General features: G+C 48.5%; 1 protein-coding gene across 4 annotated transcripts in view; it reads left to right on the top strand.

Moving 5' to 3' along the window:
* GPAM (glycerol-3-phosphate acyltransferase, mitochondrial) overlaps positions 1 to 21,226 on the top strand; it is a 727,629-nt gene that overhangs the window by 406,507 nt on the left and 299,896 nt on the right. For all 4 annotated transcript variants that reach the window (XM_069611788.1, XM_069611787.1, XM_069611786.1 and 1 more), the window contains exon 14: positions 13,300 to 13,370. In XM_069611788.1, the coding sequence (XP_069467889.1) occupies positions 13,300 to 13,370 (71 nt within the window). The remainder of the gene's footprint in view (positions 1 to 13,299; positions 13,371 to 21,226) is intronic.

The following is a 21,226-nucleotide window of genomic DNA, read 5'->3' as shown; positions in this document are numbered from 1 at the left end:
GCTTTTCTAATTTCTGCCTTTTCCCTCCCTTTTTTGATAGCTAAAGATGGCACTCTAATAAGTTAAGTGCTCACCTCTGTCTGAAAATAATTGGTGTTAACTAAGACTTGTCTAATAAGGAATAAGGGATGTATATATTTATATTAATAGTGACTGTGTTTTGAACTTGCTTACAATAATAGTGCTGGAGTGTTTTGTTAAGACGGATTTCTGAACTCTGTCCTGGAGGGGCAGAGGTTCAGAAGGCCAGCCTAGTTTCTTGGAACAGGGTAACCTCTGGACAAGCCAGACCAATCAGGGTAGCGATTGCGGCAGTCAAGACTAGGTCTCAAGAGGGGTGAGGGTGACTGAAAGCCCGCAATGAGCACACAAAGCAAGGACACTTACAAATTACTCCAAGCAGGTGTTATACTATACACATTTATTACAAGGCCTTTGTAACATTGACCGTAGCGAGAAATCACAATAAAACTCAAGTAAATCAACACATACCAAACCAATACAATATATATATATATACAAATACAAACGAGTCTAACGAGTTAGACGCACGAAATGTGTAGACCACCTAGATGGGGAGGAAAACAGGCAGTGTGAATAATAATTAGACCCAGTCCGCCTTCAGAAGCACCTAACTAAAAGGAAGTCCACTCCACTGTGGGCAGAAGCAGAGCGCGAGTACGGAAAGGCGTGCTGTTAGACACAGCAGGGAAACGCTATGCCCTCCTGCAGGAGGGCGACCAGTTCCTAGTGATGCTACTCACCGGTCCCTGATGCAAGCAGACCCAGGCTTCTCCGCGTCAGTTTCAGTGCTGGCAGGTTCCGATACGAGCAGGGGACGTCTCGGCGTCGTGTAGATTCCGCAGAAGTTGAGTTGAGGATGTCCCAAACGCAGTGAACCCGCACAGTTTACCACAGCAGGGTAACGGAGCGGCCGTGTGTATTTCAGCCCAATGTACACTACTCACTTCAGACCTGGGAATGCCAAGTGTACGAATCGTGTGAGAGTGACAAGGACTCGTAATACAACACAACCTGACGGCAGTTACAGAGCAAGACTCCTGGGTAGGCTGGTCAGTCTGCTGGATGGCCCAGAGACACTTCTGAAGGCTTACGTGCAGGAGATGGTGGAGAGGCCGAGAATAGTTGTTCCCACTATTCCAAGGGGTCGAAGTATCGTACAGGCCTTCTAGTTCGATCAGAGGTAGAAGGGGTTTCACAAAGCGACAGCAGTGCAGAGGAGCAGTCCTTCAGCGGGTCACCAGCGATTCCTCGGTTCAGCCTCGTGGTTGCAGGATACTTGGCTCCTGTATTCCTTTGTTCGTGAGAACTCAGGAGATCGACATGGTAGTGGTGTTTCCAGCCCCCTCTTATCCACGGTTCCCTTCGCGCCAAAATGGAGGGGACCCAATGGGAGATCTGCTCACAAAACACTCACACCATACGTGGACCTATCACGGACTACGGAGGTCCCAGGCATTCACACCACCCTAGACTCTCTGGCACCCAGGATGTGTATTGGGACCAGACATCCCAGCCCACATCCTGGAGGCACACACAAGGCCTGTAGAAGCCCGCGAAAGCATCTGTGTTTCGCGGGAAAGTACATGCCCATATAAGGAAGGCCCCGGGTTGGCTCGACCTGGGGAAGGTGAAGGGGGCAAGACGGTCAGCGGATAGGACAACATGCCTCGTGGTCTGGCCATTTTGGGAGCCAGGCCACCATTTTAGGCTAAGCACGAGAAACGCGCTTAAACGCCAAAAGGAGCTCAAAAACACAGAAACAATCGCTGCCACCAGTCCCGTCCGTGATTCACTTGCACCGTTCGATAACAATCCCAAGAGAGTATCTAGGGCCTGTAGTAGACTAGAGACCCAAAGAGAGCAGTAACTTAGCTTACAGTGCCCTCTTGTGCCATGTTGCGCGAAAGCTGCAACCTGATAAAAGAACTACGGAAAACAAAGTTTCCCAGTACTGACTGTCTTAAGGGCATGTCAGTTTCCCTGTAAGAATGGAGCGAAAGCCCAGAGGAATGCGGCAGAAGGCGGCACTTCTCTGGCAAAGTCTAGATCCTGGTGAAAACAGCAAAAGGTTTAGGGGTTGCCACATGGAAGGAAAATTACCCACAATTAAGAAATCTTTCCTAACATGTTTCTATAAGTGTGTCTTTAAATAAATAATGATATACTTTGATACCCAAGCTCTGGTCAGTGTTTGCTTGTGCTACTGTATTTTGGTACCTATCTTGTATACTCTACATACTGTCCAACTCTTCTTGAGAGAAGTCTGGCTGCTCAGCCACAGCTACCAGGTAAATCTGGGTGGTACAGACTGCTACCAATTGGGTTTACTGCCAACACCTGTAGTCTTAAGCCTTTTGCAGTGGTCCCTAAGGGAACTGTACAGGTTTCTGCCTAACATCGCTTACCCCACCAAGCATGCGACACCGGAGGAATGGGCTTCCTTCGGGAAGAAAATGTTGGCAATTCTCAAATCGCAGGGCACTGTTCCGTCCGCGCCTCCGAGTGGGGTCGGTCGTGATCAGCCGAGAGACGCCGCTCGCACGCCTTTGGGCTTGGGTGGTCGTCGCGTTTCGCGGGAAAGGTCCCGCTCTGACAAGGGGAATCGTTCTCGGCATGCCCAGTCCAGGTCCTGGTCCTCGACGCGCTTGAGACCGCGTGAACCTGTGAAGTCTTCGAGGAAGACGTCGACGTCTGTGGCGCCAAGGTCGTCTACGGACTCGAGGCTCCGCCTCCGAGGAAATCGTGTTCACCCAGGATGTTGAGGGACACGCTCGGGGCTCCGCCTTCGAGGCCTGTGTCGACGCCATCGATGCTGTCGACGCCGCGCCTGTCGTTGACGCCGATTCTCTCGACGTCGGCGCCGATTCCCTTGATGCCTTTCGGGGATGTGTCGACGGGGGTACCCCGTGGCTCGGGGGACCCACCTACGAAGGCTCTGGCCAAGGTTAAGCATGGCTTTGGTTCCAGTTCTGTGCCTTCTTACGGCCATCTGGAATTCATTTCAGAGGTGGATGAGGGCCCTGATGGCATGGTGCCTAACAAGGTGCCTGACGAGATACTCTCGGGCCATAGCCAGTTTGAGGACCTGAGGCAGTCTCTACATGATGCTAGTGGGCTGGACACCTCTCCGGAGGTGGAGTTTTGTAGGCCTGAGCCTGGCACTCATGCCGATTCTTCGTACCTGCGACTTATGTCACGGGTCTCCGAGTACTTAGGATGGTCTGCTCCCCCAGGGGAGTTTGTTCAGGATGACCTTATGGATATCCTCGACATTGGTCCACCAACTGACCTGGTACTGCCTTTCCATATGGCTCTGCAAAGAAGAGTGGCAGCGGCTTGGACTGCTCCGGAAAGTCTCCTGGTAGTGAGCAAGTCTTTGCCGCGAAAATACCGCCCAGCCAGTAGTGACCCCTGCTACTTGTCCAAGCACCCTACTCTGGAGTTTGGTGGTGCAGGCGGCTACGGCCCCGGCAAAGCAGGCGTCGTACCCTACCATCCCTCCTGATAGGGATGACAAGCGTTTTGACGGCTGGGCGAAGAAAGTGTTTTCTGCAGGGGGTATGGCGCTTCAGGAGGCCAACTCCATATGTGCCTTGTCTCGTTTCACGCACACTCTGTGGAACTGTTCCTTGGCGGCTGAACATCTTCCCGAAGGGGATGAACAGGATGGTTTCCTTGCCATGGTTCAGGATGGCAAGGATGCTATGTGTGAGGCCGTTCAGTTGGGTTTGGACATGGCAGATTGCGTCAGCCGGTCCATGGCGGCGAGCACCGTGATGCGCCGGTTTGCGTGGTTGAGGAAGTTTGGGTTTGATCCTGATGTGCAGGCCCGGCTCCTCAACATGCCTTTTGATGGGGAACATCTTTTTGGCAGCAAGGCTGACGAGAGCCTTGAGAGGTTGCAGACCTCCAAAGCTGCAGCAAAGTTGTTGGGCACTGCAGTTCGACAATCTCTGCTTTTTCGTCCTAGGGGACAGCAATGGAGGGGAGGTTCCTTTTGTTATTACTCCTCCTTTGGTAAAGCGAGAGGAGCTGCCAGTTAAAGGGGCCACCGTAGGAGTGCCAGAGGTGGAAAACAAGGTACTAGAGGTGCCAAGGCTGCTCGGGCTGTTGCCTCTTTGCCCTCAGGCACCGCCGCAGCCGCTTCAGCTCAGTCATGAGGCCATGTCCCATGGTTCGCCGGTTGGGGGGGGAAGGCTGGCGCAGCATCTTGCAGAGTGGCGCGCCATTACTTCAGATGTGTGGGTTCTGGAGATCATAACCCACGGCTACTGTCTTCCTTTCCGGCAGAGGCCTCAAGACAACCGGGGAATCTCTCTTTGAAGAGTCCGTATGCTCTCCTTGCGCCGGAAATTCAATCCCTGCTGGAGAAAGGCGCCATAGAACTGGTGCCTGTAGCGGAGAGGAACAAGGGATGGTATTCCCCTTATATTTTGATTTCCAAGAAAGACGGGGATTGAGACCCATTATAGACTTGCGTGGTTTGAACAAACTCCTCAGGAAGGACAAGTTCAAGATGGTTACTCTTTCTCAAGTCCTCCAGGCCCTTCAACTTCAGGACTGGTTGGTGTCTCTCGACCTCAAGGACGCTTATTTTCATGTGCCTATCCATCCAAAGCACAAAAAGTACCTGAGGTTTGCGGTTGGCGATTCCACTTTCAGTTTCGGGTCCTGCCGTTCGGCTTGACCTCCACCCCGAGGGTCTTCAACAAGCTCATGGTAGTGGTGGCAATGCACCTCAGGAAAGGGGGGGGATTCACGTCTACCTCTACCTGGACGATTGGTTGATCAGGGTGCGCTCTCCCGAGCAAGTCCTGGATCATCTGTCAGTCACCTGCCACTCCCTCCACAAGCTGGGCTTCTCCCTCAACTTAAAGAAGTCCCATTTGACACCAACTCGGAGGCTCCAGTGCATCAGAGCAGTGCTCGACACGTCCCTGGGGCAGTTTTTTCCTCCCAGGTGAGGGCTCATCACATTCAGCAGATGGTGCACAAGTTTCAACTTGCGCAGACTCTTCCAGTGTTCGAGTTCTTGAGACTGCTCGGCCTCATGGCATCCTGCATTCTTCTGGTGCCAGAGGCCAGGTTGCGGATGAGATCTTTGCAATGGGCACTCAAGCTCCAGTGGTCTGTCCTCCCGCAGGATGTCGGTCCCTGTTCAGGTGCCGTCTTCAGTCGCCCAGGACCTTCTGTGGTGGGGCGACGAAGGCAATCTGATGAGGGGGGGCTCCATTTTGGCTGCCCTGGCCGGAGGTGACGATCGTGACGGACGCATCCCTCACGGGATGGGGAGCTCATGCCAATGAGTTGACAGTCAGCGGTCGTTGGTCTCCGTCGGAGTCCAGACTCCATATCAATCTGTTGAAGCTGAGGGCCGTCAGGCTACCCCTGAAGGCTTTTCTGCTGACTGTGCGAGGAAAGAATGTCCTGATCCTGACGGACAACACAGTGGCCATGCACTACCTCAACAAAAAGGGGCGGCAGGGTCACTTCCTCTGTGCAGGGAGGCAAGGAAGCTCTGGTTCTGGGCAAACCAGCAGGAGGTTTCGATCTCGGCAGTTCATCTGGCAGGAGATGAAAACGAGACGGCGGACGCACTGAGCAGGCAGAGCGCGATCTCACGGGTGGGAGTTAGCTCAGGAGATTCTCCTGGAGATCTTTGCCGTTTGGGGGACTCCTCAAGTGGATCTCTTCGCCTCCAGTGTCAACCGGAAGTGCAAGAGGTTCTGCTCGCGGGAATTTCCTCCAAACGGAGCCTTAGGAGACGCGTTCGTGGTGGAGTGGTCATTCCCACTGCTGTACGCATTTCCTCCAGTCCCAGTCATCCCGCAAATACTGCAGAGGTTACGGAGGTTTGGTTCCCGGAAGATCCTCATTGCTCCGGTGTGGGCCCGCAGGATGTGGTACCCGGACCTTCTCGACTTGTCCATCTGTCCTCCACGTCATCTTCCCTACCGAGACAATCTGCACTCACGGAAGGGGGGGGGGGGTCAGGTTCTCCATCCAGAGGTCCGGTCCCTCAACCTTCACGTTTGGTTTCTGAAAGCTTGAGGTATAAGGATTGGGACCTCCCTGAAGACGTGATGGAGGTGTTGCTTTCGACCAGAAGGCCCGCAACAAAGTCCCTGTATCGTTGCCGTTGGAGTAAGTTCTGCAACTGGTGCAGGGTTAAGAATGTGGATCCTTTTGCATGTGAAATTCCCATGGTTCTGTCTTTTTTGCTTTCTTTGGCCCACAGGGGCCTTCAAGTGGGTACCATTAAAGGTTACCTGGCGGCGCTGTCCATATTTAAGCGCTCGTCTGAAGGGTGTTCCTATTTTAAAATTCCTTTAATTTCTCAGTTTCTGAAAGGGCTCACTAATGTGTTCCCTCCGTCACCTTACCAGGTGCCCGGTTGGGATTTGAACCTTGTTCTCAAGTTTCTGATGGGTGCTCCGTTTGAACCTTTGCATTCATGCCCTTTGAGACTGTTAACTCTGAAAACTGTATTTTTTAGTGGCGGTCACTTCCGCTTGCAGAGTAAGTGAGTTACAGGCACTTTCAGTTAAACCACCCATCACTGTGTTTCATAAGGACAGGGTTGACCTTCGAGTTCGTCCTTCTTTTCTTCCGAAGGTGGTGTCGGCATTTCATTTAGGCCAGAAGGTTGTTCTTCCGGCATTTTATCCTCCTCCACATCCTGGTAAGGAAGAGGAGAGGCTCCATAGGCTTGATCCTAGGAGAGCGTTAAGCTTTTATATTTCACGCATGTCCCGGATCAGAGTGGACGATCAACTCTTTATTGGTTACGCTGGAAAGCGTTTGGGACAGGCTGTGACGAAACAGACTTTGTCTCGCTGGATTATTTTGGCTATCTCGAAGTGTTACCGCTCGGCGGGTAAGGACCCCCCGCTCGGCCTGCGGGACCATTCTACCAGGGGTATGGCGGCCTCTACTGCCCTGCAGAGGGGTGTTCCTATTCGCAACATCTGTGATGCAGCCACCTGGGCTTCGGTACATACTTTTGTACGTCACTATTCCCTCGATTCCATCCGGGGGCAGGATCTGGCCTTTGGCAAGGCGGTCCTTTACTCCGCAATTTGATTGGGTCTGCTAAATTTCTGTTTTCTAAATTCTTTTCCCACCTCCTTGCATTGGTACTGCTTTGGGAGTCTGTCATAGATATGGAATACGTCGGAGGACCCAATCCCCTCGAAGAACAAGTTACTCTTACCTGGTAACGTTCTTTCGATGGGATGGTCCGACGACGTATTCCATATCGCTCCCTCCCTACCTTCCCCGCTACAAAATATCTTATGCGATTGCAGCTTACGTTTTCGCAAAGCTTTGTGCGTCAGACTGGCAGAAGACTGGTGGCACACGTTCTGGGAAAAAACTACAACTTAGGCTATGGGCGTCATGCGTCCTACTTATCACATCGGGTGACGTCGGCCGTCGGAGGAGGTCCTCAAGGACGGCTCATCGACGCAGACGCCAAAAATTTTCCAACGCAGCACAGCTGTGGTGATTACTGTCATAGATATGGAATATGTCGTCGGACCACCCCATCGAAAGAACGTTACCAGATAAGAGAGTAACTTGTTCTTCTCCAGCATGGATTCACATGCAACCCCTCTGCCGCTCTTCTCTTGGTCCTACTGCCACTTTACTTGCTACCAAATCTGAAGATGGCTGCCAGACGAGTGGCTTAGGTAGAGGGCAGTCATTGACTGGGGGCAGTATGACCCAGAGACCACTGATTGGTTATTAGTAGAACGACAGTTCAGAAACTAAACTGAAACTGATTTTTTCTTTACCGAGGATTCCCAGCCTGACGATGGGGAATATTCATGAGCATGTGAATCCATGCTAGACCCCATGCTGGAGAACAGTTACAGGTAAGTAACTTGTTCCTTAGACCACCGTCCGGAGCAGCAGCACAAAGAAGCTATGTTTTTGGTGAGAGAGGGGGAGGAAGCATCGAACCATAGCATTAACATTGCTGTCGACTTAGCGGAGACTGGCTTCAAGCAAGTCAACAACAGGGTGGTTCTCCGGCGTCAAGCCTGGCTTCACTGCACGGATTTCCACCAGGAAGTTCAATACAAGGTTGTGGACATGCCTTATGAGGGCAAGAATCTTTCCGGGGATAAGATTGACAAAGCCTTGAAGACCATGAAAGCGGATTCAGATACCGCAAGATCCCTTACGCCCCTGTAGGGCAAAAGGTATTTTTGTCCTTTTCATTCCTTCCATACCTTCCATGGCGTCTCGGGTAACCTAAGGTTTTCGGGTTCACAAGACAAGGGATACAGCAGGTACTGCTACTACTGCCAAGGCTACAGGCGTTCTTTTCAAACTGGCCAACGCAACAAAGATTACCAAAGTCAGAGGAAACAGGGATCCTCCTTCACAAAGAGGCCGTCAAAGCAAAGCCCAACAATGACTTATGCAGTCAGTTAGGAGGGAAGGTGGCATTCCACCTCAGCGAGTGGCGTTCAATATCAAAAGACAGATGTGTGCTGGATGCAATCCAATACAGCAACTTGCTAGAGTTCAGATGGCCACAGTTCCCCATTCCTCTGGTTAAAACAGCTCAACCTCATCTGCACATCTTACGTTGAAAGGTTTGTCTTATGTTACAAAAAAGGGCCATTGAGAGGGTTCCCCCATCAGCAAGAGGAAAAGGTACCTATTCCAGGTTTTTCGTTATCAGGAAGCCAAACTGAAAGTGGCGCCCCATCCTAGACGTGCGGCTGTTCAACAAGAATATAAAAAGCAAGAATTCAGGATGCCAACTGTTGGGTAAAGATTTGGGGTAAACTCCTTAGGGTGCATTAGCCTTGATACAATAGGACCCAACCTTTGGTATAAGTCTAAACTACACAGGTTGGTAGTCTGGCTGAGCAGCCAGGCTTATCTCAAGAGGGATCAATGTGAGCAGTAATGTAGTTACAGAGAGATTCACAGTGACAAGTATTCAAATAAACACTGATACTCAAGGTTTCTTGGTAAAACAATTAATTTATTTACCAGCCATTTAAACAAGCCTTCTTCAGAAGGAACAATAATAAAGCAACACTCAAATACTCTTCACAAATCCACACTCTTAGATTACTTAGATTCAGTAACTTCCTATCGGGGATGATTCACAGACAATTCCTACACCCTCAGGTGACATAAATAACTAGGATGCTTGTGATCTGTTACATCTAGAGTAGGCAGAGAGTGTGTAAAAGGTTTAAACAGAATAAACAAGAGATCTCAAATATTTCTTTAAGCAGACAAATACTTTTGACCCCCCACAATGCAGAGTAAGTTAACCCCCTTCCTGGAAGGATAGGTGCAACACAAAACAAGTCATTCAGGGAACCAGGCTAAGCCAATGCCAATGGGCAAAAGTAAATGTAACTGAAGCCCTTCTTCAAGGTGAGTAAGTCTTCGCACAATGTTTTTAGAAATCTTTGATGAAGAAAGAAGAATCAAATGCAGGGCCATAAGCCGGGAGACTTGTGAAGTAGAAGAGCCAGCAAATTTACAGTGAGAGGCAAGTTCTCTCCGACTTTACAGTACCTCTGGTTTGAAGAAAAGATGCAACTGATGCCCTTGGTCCCTGTGCAGCTGTGCAGATCCTGTTGCTCCTGGGCCTCAGTCGTGGGGACAAGAGGGAGGACGACGTCTGGGGACTCCTGCACCACAACGGGTCGGTCACTGACCGCAACCGCCAAACTTTCAAACAAGTGGCACTTCTGTGTTTTAGCTTCTCACGACTACCGCAAACAGCAACACTGCAGTTCCTGGCTGTTGAGATGGACCTCCCTTGCTTCTGCGGCCCCGCAGTCTATTGAGGGAGCTCAGGCTCGGTCAGTCCAGCTTCCTGGGAGTCCGGGGGATCTTCTTGGCGCTCTTGGCCAACTTAAAAACACACACAAACTGGTGTTCTTCTCCCTGGCTATACAGTTTCTAGCTGCACTCTGTGGAAATTTAACCAGCTCCGAGATGGATGTGCAGGTGGCTTACTTTGGCGTTGATTGGTCCCACCAACTCAAGTGGAGAAGTGGTCTTTGCAGAACTTCTCTGTCAAGGTGAACTTGGAGCTTCAGCACAGCAGCAGGGCTTCACTGGGCAAACAAACCGCCCAGGAGTTGCAGCAGGCGTCGTCTTCCAGTGGTCGAATCTGCCTACCAGACAAAAAGCCTCTCCTTTTATGCAGGTTTTTCCCCATTCATTCCAGCCTAGCTGTCAATCACCCAGCAGGGTGGCTGTCCTTGCCGGACAGCCAGCCAATTGTAGTGCATTTAGGTGTCCTAGGAGACTAAGCACAGGGAGTTTTGGGCACGTCCCTTACTTCCTGCCCCCACTAGACACACTGGAGCCAGAGGCGGGTTTCACTCGTGAAGCCCGCCAAAGACAAAACAAAGGGACCAAACCTGGTTTGGCACGCAGAGTAAATCTCAAGGGACCAAGACAACAAGAAATGGCGAAAAAAGACTGGGGCCATTTTGACAAAAATGGCACCCATGGGTGCTTTACTTTAGCCCGCAGTAAAGACATAACATGGTAGTAAAAAGTAACCACTGCCACCAGCCATTAATTGTGTAAAGGGTAACATACATTTTTTATATGAGAAGGTAGACAAAGGGGCTACTAAGTAACCCCTCCAGCACCCTATTGTAAGATGGTGTGTGCTGGGTTTAGAAGGTTCCAATGCACAGCAAAGTCAATTTCACTTCACTGCTCTTGGAAACAGTAGTTAATCCAAGAGTCTGGTATTTAAACCTTGGGAAATCTAAAAGACTTCCCTGTGTCACTGCACTAAAGGTGCTGTGACATAATGCAAAAGGATGCCTATGGAGTTTGTCAGACTCCAGAAACCGAAAGAAACCTAGTTGGAATACTTGGCAAAATACATGAGAGAGTGGGGAAAAGGTCTCTCTCTTTCCAGGTTAGAAATGAAAAAGTCCCAGAGTCCAGCAAAAGTGCTGGGGTTCACTAAGGTAGAGGGGAATTGGGGAGAATTCTCAGAAATGTGCGAAGAGTAACGTTGCAAGACGTTATAGGGGCGGTGCAGCCCGAGGAGGTTTTAGCATTGCTAGATCTCAGACGCTTACTTTCACATACTAATTCACCCAAGGCACCGCAAGTTCCTCAGGTTCACAGTGGGCAACAGCCACTTCCAGTTTCAGGTTCTCCCCTTTGGTCTAATGTCCGCTCCCAGGACTTTCACAAAGTGTCTGGCTCCTGTATCAGCTTTCCTCTGGAGAAACGGCCACCATGTATACCTGTATCTGGACGACTGGTTGGTCAGGGGAACTACTTACCAGCAGATGTTGGAGTCTCAACAGCACGATGCTCCTTCTACAACGTCTAGGCTTCGCCATCAACTTCAGCAAATCCTATTTGACACCCTCAAAGAATTTGGTAGCGGAATTCCGAACAACTCACAACCAAGTGAAGCACTCGGAAGAGTGGATAGAGAAGCTTTTGACCCTAGCGGGCTCCTTTACATTGGAAAAATCTGTCAGTCCACTCATATCTCTCCACTGCACCATGTCGTCATTCCAAACTGTTGTCTTTGCATGCGCCCAGTACAGGAGTTTTTCACATCCAGATGGTCCCAAATCCAGGGCTCCTGGTCGGACAAGGTAGTCCTCTCCCGGCCGCTGACAAAACGGCCTTCAGTGGTGGCCTCATCCCTCCAACATCAAACGGGGCATGCCCCTGGTAGAGCCGGAAGTTCTTCACACTATTGTGACTGACGCCTCACAGATAGGATTGAGTGCTCATCTGGTCCAATTCAAAGTCAAAGGCCTGTGGTTACCCACCAAGTCCTCCCTACTCATAAACGTCCTAGTGCTCTCAAATATTTTTCTCCCCCTCATCGAGGGCACGGTTGTAAGGGTTCTCACTGACAGCACTAATACCATGTTCTTTCTGAGCTAGCAAGGAGGGCACACTCATACATGCTTTTCCAGGAAGCTCAAACCATATGGCACTGGGCCATCCAACACCAGATCCATATCCTGGCCTTCCACCTGCTAGGTATTCAAAACAGGTGGATACCCTCAGCAGGGACTCCTCCCAGACGCACGAATGGCAGTTAAACGGCTCCCAAGTGGACCGGATCTTCGTGAAGTGGGGCCTTGCCCCTTTAGACCTTTTTGCCAGCCCCGAAAACAAACTGAGCCAGCAGTTTGCCAGCAGGGTTGCTCATCCGGACTCCCGGGGGGACGCATTCTCTTTTCCTTGGACCGGGATGTTCGCCTATGCATTCCCTCCTTTTCCCCTGATAAGGAAAATGATTCAAAGGGTTTGCAAAGTCATCCTGATGGCCCCCGTTCAGGCCCAGGCAGACCTGGTTCTCTGACCTGCTTCACCTGGGTTCCACACCGGATATCCTCTCTCAGCACCAGGGAATGGTGTGGCATCACAACCCAGGCTCCCTCAAAATGGCGGCATGGCTCCTGGACAATCAGAGTTCAGAAACCTAACCATACCTCGGGACTGTTGTATTATTTCGGCTGCGGCAAGAGCTCCGTCTACCAACACAACATATAAACGTAGAAGGTTTTGTGTCTGGTGTAACCAACAACCAAACCTGCAGCCATTGCATGTTACTCCTCAACAACTCTTTCCTTACCTTTTATCATTGGCAAAAGATGGGCTTGCGGTATCCTCTATTAAGGTTCGCGTAGCAGCGATATCAAGATTCACGCGGAAGCGATCTTCCCCACTTTTCAGCGACAGATTGCTTAAACACTAGTAGTTTCTTATCTGTAACTCAATTTCTCCAGCATTGGTATCTTTCATGGATTCACATGCGATCCTCCAGCCTTCCCCCTCAGGCAGTCATGCTTTTTTTTTTTTTTTTTGGGATATCCTCCTTTAGGAGAGGTTAAAATCATTAAGGTTAAAGGGGAAGCCGCAGGTGCGGGGCTATAAACTCAACGTCCCATTGGTACTGCCCAAAGCACCCATAACGACGTGGATGTGACACTCAATGTGTCAAACTTTTTCCCATAGGAAAACTACTATGTTAATGTTACTGAGGTTTTCCTGGCCTGCCTGGGCATATTCAGAGCATGTGAATCCATGAAAGATACCAACGCTGGAGAAATTGAGTTACAGTTAAGAAACTACTCCCTTTTCCAATAAAATGAGCACATGGTTGTTTAGACATGTTAACAATTTTCTATTTTAAGTGCACCAGTTTTTATGTGTCTTTTAATAAATGTGTTGGTATGTTCTATAATAATGTCCTTTTTCTTTTTTTTTTTTTTTTGGGGGCACTCTTAGCTGCTAACCAGTCATGCGCTGTGATGTCCACACACATTGTCGCCTGCCTGCTGCTCTACCGTCATAGACAGGTAAGATGTGCATAGTGATTCGGCTTGTTCCTCCAAGTACAAGACTGCTTCACGTTGATGTAACTGGGCTACCGGGATAGTTAAATTGCTGGAAGTGGTACACTGCGCTGTTTGAGTGCGCACACGGTCATACATTTTAATTGCCAATAAATAGTTGCACGCACACATTTCTCAAGCATCAATATCATGTATTTTTTTGTATTTACATTCAATGAAAAATGGAACCTCCTCCCAAATTAAACGAGGAGCTGACAAAATCCTCAGCAAACGAATGTAGATACCTAGGGACAAAGAAATACTTGCCCATCACCGGTGTTTCCTGGGAGGCCAATGTTGCATTCATTTAATGTTTGTTTTTTCGACCCAGTAAGAGCATCTGTTGCCAACTTCTGTAATGTTGAAGTTTTAGATCTCGATTGGGGCGGCTTAACCTTTTATTTTTGATAAAATTAGAGCCATTTTGTTGGTAAGTGGTCTCACTTTAATATTTGGACACAAAAACACGACTTGCTGTCAGGTAAATGCTGCAAATATGGACTATTAAAAAGATTGTGTCAATTCTTAACATTCATAAACAATTGTGTTAATAATAATATGGGAACAGCCTTCTCATTCGCAGTTGATTGTATTTTGTTTTCAGTAGAACATTTTGCTGCTCATCTGCTGCAGGATTTCTGTTATGCCAAGTTGGTAGTTTCTGACTTAGAAAAGGCAACTCAGCCTTTTAGCTTTCAAAGAAGATGAGGGATTACCAGTTCTACTGGCGGAGTCGTCCCCTTAAAATCTCTTGTATTCTACAACCTATCTGCGACTACCTGGGTTATACATTCATTTTACATTTGCAATAATTTCATATTCTTTGGGCCTTTACTAGGTTGTACGACCCTTGGGCTAACAGGCTTTGTTAGGGGAGTTTTCTTAGTCTACCAACAGGTGAGACTCCATAAAACGATCACTTGGTATGCAGGCCTGACTCTTAGACTAAGTCTCTACTCACCGAAGGTTTGGTAGGATGGCAGAGCAGCCAGCCTTATATTAGGAGGATAATGTAGCTGTAGGTAAGTACAATTCCTTCCCTGCTTACAGGCCACCCCTGGGAGAATTACACGCACAACTCCATGTATCTCTCAATTTATAATGTTCCGCTTTTTAAGGGGCGACCATGGAAACACTTGTGTATAGGCGCGTTACAAATGTCATATATCATATATCATACAATGAACTCAGTAAATACATAAGCCAAAAGAATCTCTCCCACTCTTTTACTTATAGTAACATAGATATGTATTTTATATACACAACGCAAAGTTATATTTAAGTAAGTACTATTTAAAGTAATCTGCACAATAAAACATGGGCAATACTTCCGGTCAAAAAAACAATAGTAATGAAATGTACAGTTCATGAACACAGTGCAATGGCAAGTAAAATAACTTTAGTCACTCAGAAAATGTTCTGTTGTAGGAATGAAAAGGGTTATTTAGCACCAGCAATATCAATTCAATACGTTCATCATCCTTGCATAGTTTATTCGGATAAAATCCATAAACCAATAGTTTCAGAAACTTAGAATACTTTTCATAGGCCCCAAGGCTTTAGCAGTCCATCCCTAACTAGTTGTGAGTTCTTCAGTGTCATTTTGGAGGGAATGCAGTTAAGACACAGCAGCAGATAAGGTAAAGTTCCATACTTTGATTATTAGTCAGTAGAATGCTTTTGTTGGTCAAAACAAAAAGTTATCAGGAACCATGGAAAGGACTCCCTGTAGGCGCACAGACATTAGGCCTGGGACGAATGTGTGGGTGACAACCCAAACACCAGATTCGGCACTTTTGTAACACAGGAATGACAGAATGGCTTGAGGTAAGTACTACACTGAACCTCAAAGTACCCGAGTCGTGGTGAAGAAGATGCAGCTGGATTCTTTCACGATGCAACAGCGGTGGCCCCGGTCTCCTGTTCCTTGGTGACGAAAGCAGGGGATGTTGCAGCGGCAGTCAAGAGAAAGGACTCTCAACAAAGGATTAGTCATACTCCCTCGTCAGTCTGCAGTTTTGATGCCTTTTCACAAGCTCCAAGGTTGACCGGTACCGTTCGATCAATCTGCCTCGATTTTCCGGTTCTGCACTCTGGTGAGGGGACTTTGATGAGGGGGATCTTGTCTCTGGAGGTCCAACTGGAGCTCACCAAAGTTCTGCGAGGATTTTTTCACAGGAATATTTGTTCACAGGAAAACGATTCACTGCAATTGGCTCGGAGGTCCCTTGGTATTGGCGGGTTTGCAGCCCAAGAAGGTCACAGCACGTCGGGGATAACTCGTTCTGCAGGTTGTCTTATGGCTAGTTGGTCCCACCTGCCAAACGGAAGGAGTTATCCTCTATGGAGCTTCTCTTTCAATTTTAAAACGGGGTCAGGGCAGCAATGGTCTCTTTGCGGTTACTGGAAGGTGTTTGATACGTTTTTCTAAAGTCCAACTGGTGTGGGACTTCTCTTGGTATTAGGGACCCAACTCTTAATATAGGCATGTACGTACTACAGAAGTCAGAGTGGCTGAGCAGCCAGGGGTATCGTAGGAGGGAGTTGTGAGCTGTAGAGCAGTATAAGGATATCGGTTCACACAGATATCCAAGTGAACACTTACTCAGTTATATTAAAATATTTATTTATATATACACAAGGCACACAAGCAAATCTAAAATACAGCAACTAACAATAACATTCAATGTGAAATGGAATACATTTTATAATGCAGGTGAGTATGCATTACATGTCCAGCACACAGGTTGACGTCACTTAAGGTCAGTATTGGCATACATAGATCACCTTTTGTAAAATTGAGATGTGAGGGAATGTTTCAAATTGGGCAGAAACCAACTAGTAACTGTTAATAAGAAGTACACTCTCCCGGAGGGGATATAGGCAGTCTGATTCCAAGCGATAGAAGTGTTCACAATTAAAACCTATGGAGGAACCACCATTGCCAAAGCCAATAGGATCAAGAAGATGGACCTTTGGGAAACCAGGACAGCCAAAGTGAAAAGGACAGTTTCAGTTCTGATGATCTTCAGAGGAAAAGTTAACCAGCCAGTGGTTCTTGAAGAAACACAGGAGCTCAAGGAGAGCCTACCTGATAGTGCACAAGCTGCAAGGCCTGTACAGAGCAGTTGAGGTCAACTCTCAAGTGAAGAAAACTAGACTTCCCAAGCCAGGAAGCACCGAAAATGGCACAAGGTAATTAGAACCCAAGCCCCACAGTACCTTGAAAGTGAAGAAGAAATTGTAGCTGGGTTCCTTCTAGGTGCAATGTTGCAGACCCCGATTCCTGCTCCTTGGTCATGGTGATGAAAGGGGGGGCACTGGCAGGCTTCTTGTGGCAGCACTTGGGAGAAGGGGTCGGCAGCAATGGATTCAGCTCATTCCAGTGGCTTTGGTGACTATTTCCTAGCGCCAAGAAGAAACTAATCCTGCCGGTTGGATTCTCTTCGATTACTCAGTCCTGAACTCTGAGGGGACTTTTGGTGAACAATTCCTGCCTCTGGAGGTCCACACGGATGCCTGCAAGTTTCAGCCGGATTCGATCTTCGGAAGATGATGCACTTGATAATGGTCCAGGTACCCTGGGTATTGGGATTTTGCAGCCCTGGAAAGTCACAGCAAGTCGGGGGATGGGCCAAAATAAAGGTCCTAAGGCTAGTTGGTGCCACCAGCCTAAGGGAGGAAGTCATTCATGGTGGATTGTCCCTGTTGATGTGAAAAACAGGCTCAGCACAGCTGCAAGGCTTCAACAGTGCTTCAGCGGTTCTTGAAGGTGCTGCTGGCGTCTCTGCTCGTCTTCTGGTTCGGATTCCTTGTTCCAGTGGTCGACCAACTCAGCCTGTGGTCCCAAAATCCTCGCCTTTTATGCTCAACCCATTTATTCACTCTTAGAGCTGTCAATCACCTGGGGGTTGGCTGTCCTCCAGGACAGCCATCTGCCCAGTTAGAACCTACAGACAAAGGACAGTGAATATTCGGGCTCCTACCTTACTTTTTGCCTTCGCAGTCACACTGGAGCCTGGGCTGGCTTCAGGGCTGAAGCCTGCCAAAGGCAAAAATCACACAGGACTCACATCTACTCTAAAGGATCGAAGAGAAGTCCAGAAGTTGACAAATGGTGAAAAAAGGAGATGGGGGGGGGGGGGGCATTTTAGGAAAATGGTCACACATGGTTGCTGTACTGCAGCTGAGAAATCAGCCTGCTATAACCTGCATACAAGGTAGTAAAAAATGACCACTGCCACCAGCCATTTAAGTTAGTGTAACGAAGTTACATGAGGAGTGGGTGAAGGAGTTACAATGTAACCTCCCAGCACCCCATAAAGTGCAGTCTTACTATTCTTGGGAACTCCAGTTCTCACATGAGCATGTATTTATACATAGAGAAGTCTAAGGGATTTTTCAGTGACACTGTACATATGGTACTGGGTGTCACAAAGCAAAAAGCAGATGCCTGTGTTAAACATATGAAGTTTACCAGACTCCATAAAACAGTAAAAATAAAAATTCCTGTCAGAGAAAGAGGAGATTAAAATAAAAATAGTCAACAAAAGTGCTAGGGGTCTCACGGGTTAAAGGGAATTGCCACAGAAGCCTGAACATTTGCCCTAACAATCTCCACCCAGAATAAGGGACAGGAGGATTGAATCCACTCCTGGATGAATCTCTTGTTCCAGTCATTCATACTTGCCGGAGAGACCATCTGCATTTTGCTGATTACACCCTGACCTATGCTCATTGGTGAAATCAAACCCTTGGAGGCTGATGGACCATCTGAGCAGTTTAGAATTTACCCCTTAATTTGCATTAACCATCTCAAGGGTTGATGGTTTGTCTGAATAAGGAACCATACAAATATGGCATAAACTTCTTCAAAGACCACACAATGACAAACCTTTCTCGTTCTATGGTTGGCCACCTTGGCATCCTACTGATGAAGCAAATGGGGTGTTCTCTGCCTTGCTCATCCAGCTGACTCAAGACAACCCCTATTCATGTGTTAGATGCATCTGTTTGCACAATAAAGGTGTGGTTGTAATCCGGAGCTTTTAGTATTGGTGCTTTGCAGAGGGCATCTTTCAGCCCTTCAAATGCCTTCGCACACTCTTCATTCTCCAGCATGGGGTCTGGCATGGATTTACATGCTCATGAATATTCCCCGTCTTCAGGCTGTGAATCCTTGGTAAAAGAAAAAACAGTCTCACTTTCACTTACAAACTGTATTTCTTCTTTAAACCAGTCACTGTCCTCTGGGTCATACTGCCCCCATCCAATGACATTCCTCTCCCTAAGCCCCTCCTCTGGCAGCCATCTTCAGATTGTTACTGCACGCTTCAGTGTTGGGAGTCCTCGAGTTTTGCTCCATGAGGTACTTCTACGTTTTTCCTTTTTTCTACAGAAAAAAGCGTTTGTGCTCTTTTCTCCAGCTGCCGACAGCGGGAATCTGTTATCTGTGAATTTCAGCACCCCTCAAGAGTGAAGATAGTTGAGGTTTTTTCGAAGTTTCCAAGAGGCCATCGGGCCTACTTCGCACCCTCCGACCATGACAGAGGACAAGGAAGATAGATCCCTCTTCAGGCTCTGTACGAAGTGCAGGCTACTGAACGTGTTTGTGGAGGACAAACTCCTCCAATGCTTCATCCGGACCACAAGGAGAGAGAGTGCGAGATCTGCTTGCGCATCTCCAATTAGACGATTGACCTAGGAGCCAGACTCAACACGGTCTATTGCCTAGCTTCACCCTCCGAGGAGAGGGTAGCAGCCATTCAGGGCACTGTGCAACGCCTGTTGTCAATGAAGACTGCTACAGTGCGAACCATCAAGTTGCTGCTTGGCATGATGTCTTGCATCTACCTTATCCAGCTCTGCAGGTTACGGATGTGACATCTTCAGGGGTTCCTGGACGCTTGCTTGATACAGGTCTCCGGAAGCTTCACGGGCAAGATCCCACTTGACAAGGAGTTCTGTTGTGCGATATGGTGATGGGGCATTCGCTCAGAACCCCCCCATCCCGGGAAATGGTTACCACGGATGCTTACCTGGAGGGCTGAGGAGCCCACACCGAATGTCTGCATGCTAGAAGCCTGTGGCTGCCGGAGGAGAAGGTTCTCCATATAAATATCCTGGAGCTGCAGGCAGTGTTCTGGGCCCTCAAGTCATTTCCTTCTCTGAAGGGCAAGGTGGTGAGTATCTTCACGGACAACATCACCTCATTGTTCTACATCAGGAAGCAGGGGGCACTCTATGCGCAGCGCTATCCAAAGAGGCGCAGGACTTGTGGCACTGGGCTGTCGGACAGGGGTTGTTCTTCGTTGTTCACCTGGCAGGAGTCTAGAACACCATTCCAGACTCCCTCTGCAGGGAACTGCGCCCTTAACACGAGTGGGAACCTCGTCAGGACCAGGTGGACCGCATCTTCGCCAAGTGCTGCAGGACCCAGATAGATCTCTTTGCAACCGCGTCAAACTCCAAATGCCAGAAGATTGCCAGCAGTTTCCACAACTGAGGAGCCTAGGGGACAGGTTCTCCTTCCTGTGGAAAGGCCCGTTTCTGTACACATTTCCTCCATTGCCTGTCCTGCTGCGAGTCAACCAGGCACACAGTGCCAATGATGGATGATACTCATTGCCCTGGCGTGGCTGAGGCAGATTTGGTACCCAGCCATTCTCAGCCTGTCTGCGCCGCCTCCAGTCAAGCTGCCGGCAGTTCCGGATCTTCTCACCAGAGAAGGAGGCACAATTTTTCACCATGACACAGGATTGCTGAACCTGAGGGTTTGGCTCCTGTAGCCGTAGAGTTTGGAGGATATGAGTTGCTGGCGGACTGTAGGGAGGTCCTTGCCAAGGCCAGGGCGTCGTTGACTTTGAAGTGCTACGTTCACAAATGGAAGCGTGGTTGTTGGGACAGTTTTTCTGAAGTCCAACTAAGGGCTTAGTAAAACCATTCATCTGAGGTAGTACAGACTCCACTCTTAGTATAAGACTGTTGGGGAGAATTCTCAGAATTTTGTGAATTCCTCTTTACCTTAGAGACCCCCAGCACTTTTGCTGGACTCTAGGACTTTTTAATTTCTAACCTGGAGAGAGAGAGACCTTTTTCCCACTCTCTCATGTATTTTTCTTGTAATTCTGACTATGTTCCTTTTGGTTTTTGGAGTCTGACAAACTCCATAGTCATCCTTTTGCATTGTGTCACACTGCACCTTTAGTGCAGTGACACAGGGAAGTCTTTTAGATTTCCCAAGGTTTAAATACCTTACTCTTGGATTAACTACTGTTTCCAACAGCAGTAAAGTGAAATTGACTTTATTGTACGTTGTAACTTTCTAGACCCAGCACACACCATCTTACAATAGGGTGCTGGAGGGATTACTTAGTAGCCCCTTTGTCTAGCTTCTCATGTAACTTTTTTTGTTACCCGTCACACAATTAATGGCTGGTGGCAGTGGTTACTTTTTACTACCGTGTCTTTACCGCGGGCTGCGTTCGCAGCTGCAGTAAAGCACCCATGGGTGCCATTCTTGTCAAAATGGCCCTGGTCTTCTTTTTTCGCCATTTCTTGTTTTGGTCCTTCTTGAGATTTACTCTGCGCGCTAAACCAGGTTTGGTCCCTTTGTTTGTTTTGTCTTTGGTGGGCTTCACGAGTTAAACCCACCTCTGGCTCCAGTGTGTCTAGTGGGGGCAGGACGTGAGAGAGGTGCCTGAACCTCCTTTAGCTTAGTCTCCTAGGAGACCTAAATGCACTATGATGATTGGCTGGCTGGCTGGCTGGCTGGCTGGCTGGCTATCCAGCAAGTTGAGCCACCCTGCTGGGTGATTGAC

The sequence above is a fragment of the Ambystoma mexicanum genome, chromosome 8 (assembly GCF_040938575.1).
Source record: "Ambystoma mexicanum isolate Mex_15411 chromosome 8, UKY_AmexF1_1, whole genome shotgun sequence".
NCBI lineage: Eukaryota > Metazoa > Chordata > Amphibia > Caudata > Ambystomatidae > Ambystoma > Ambystoma mexicanum.
This window is presented reverse-complemented; position numbering and strand designations above follow the sequence as displayed.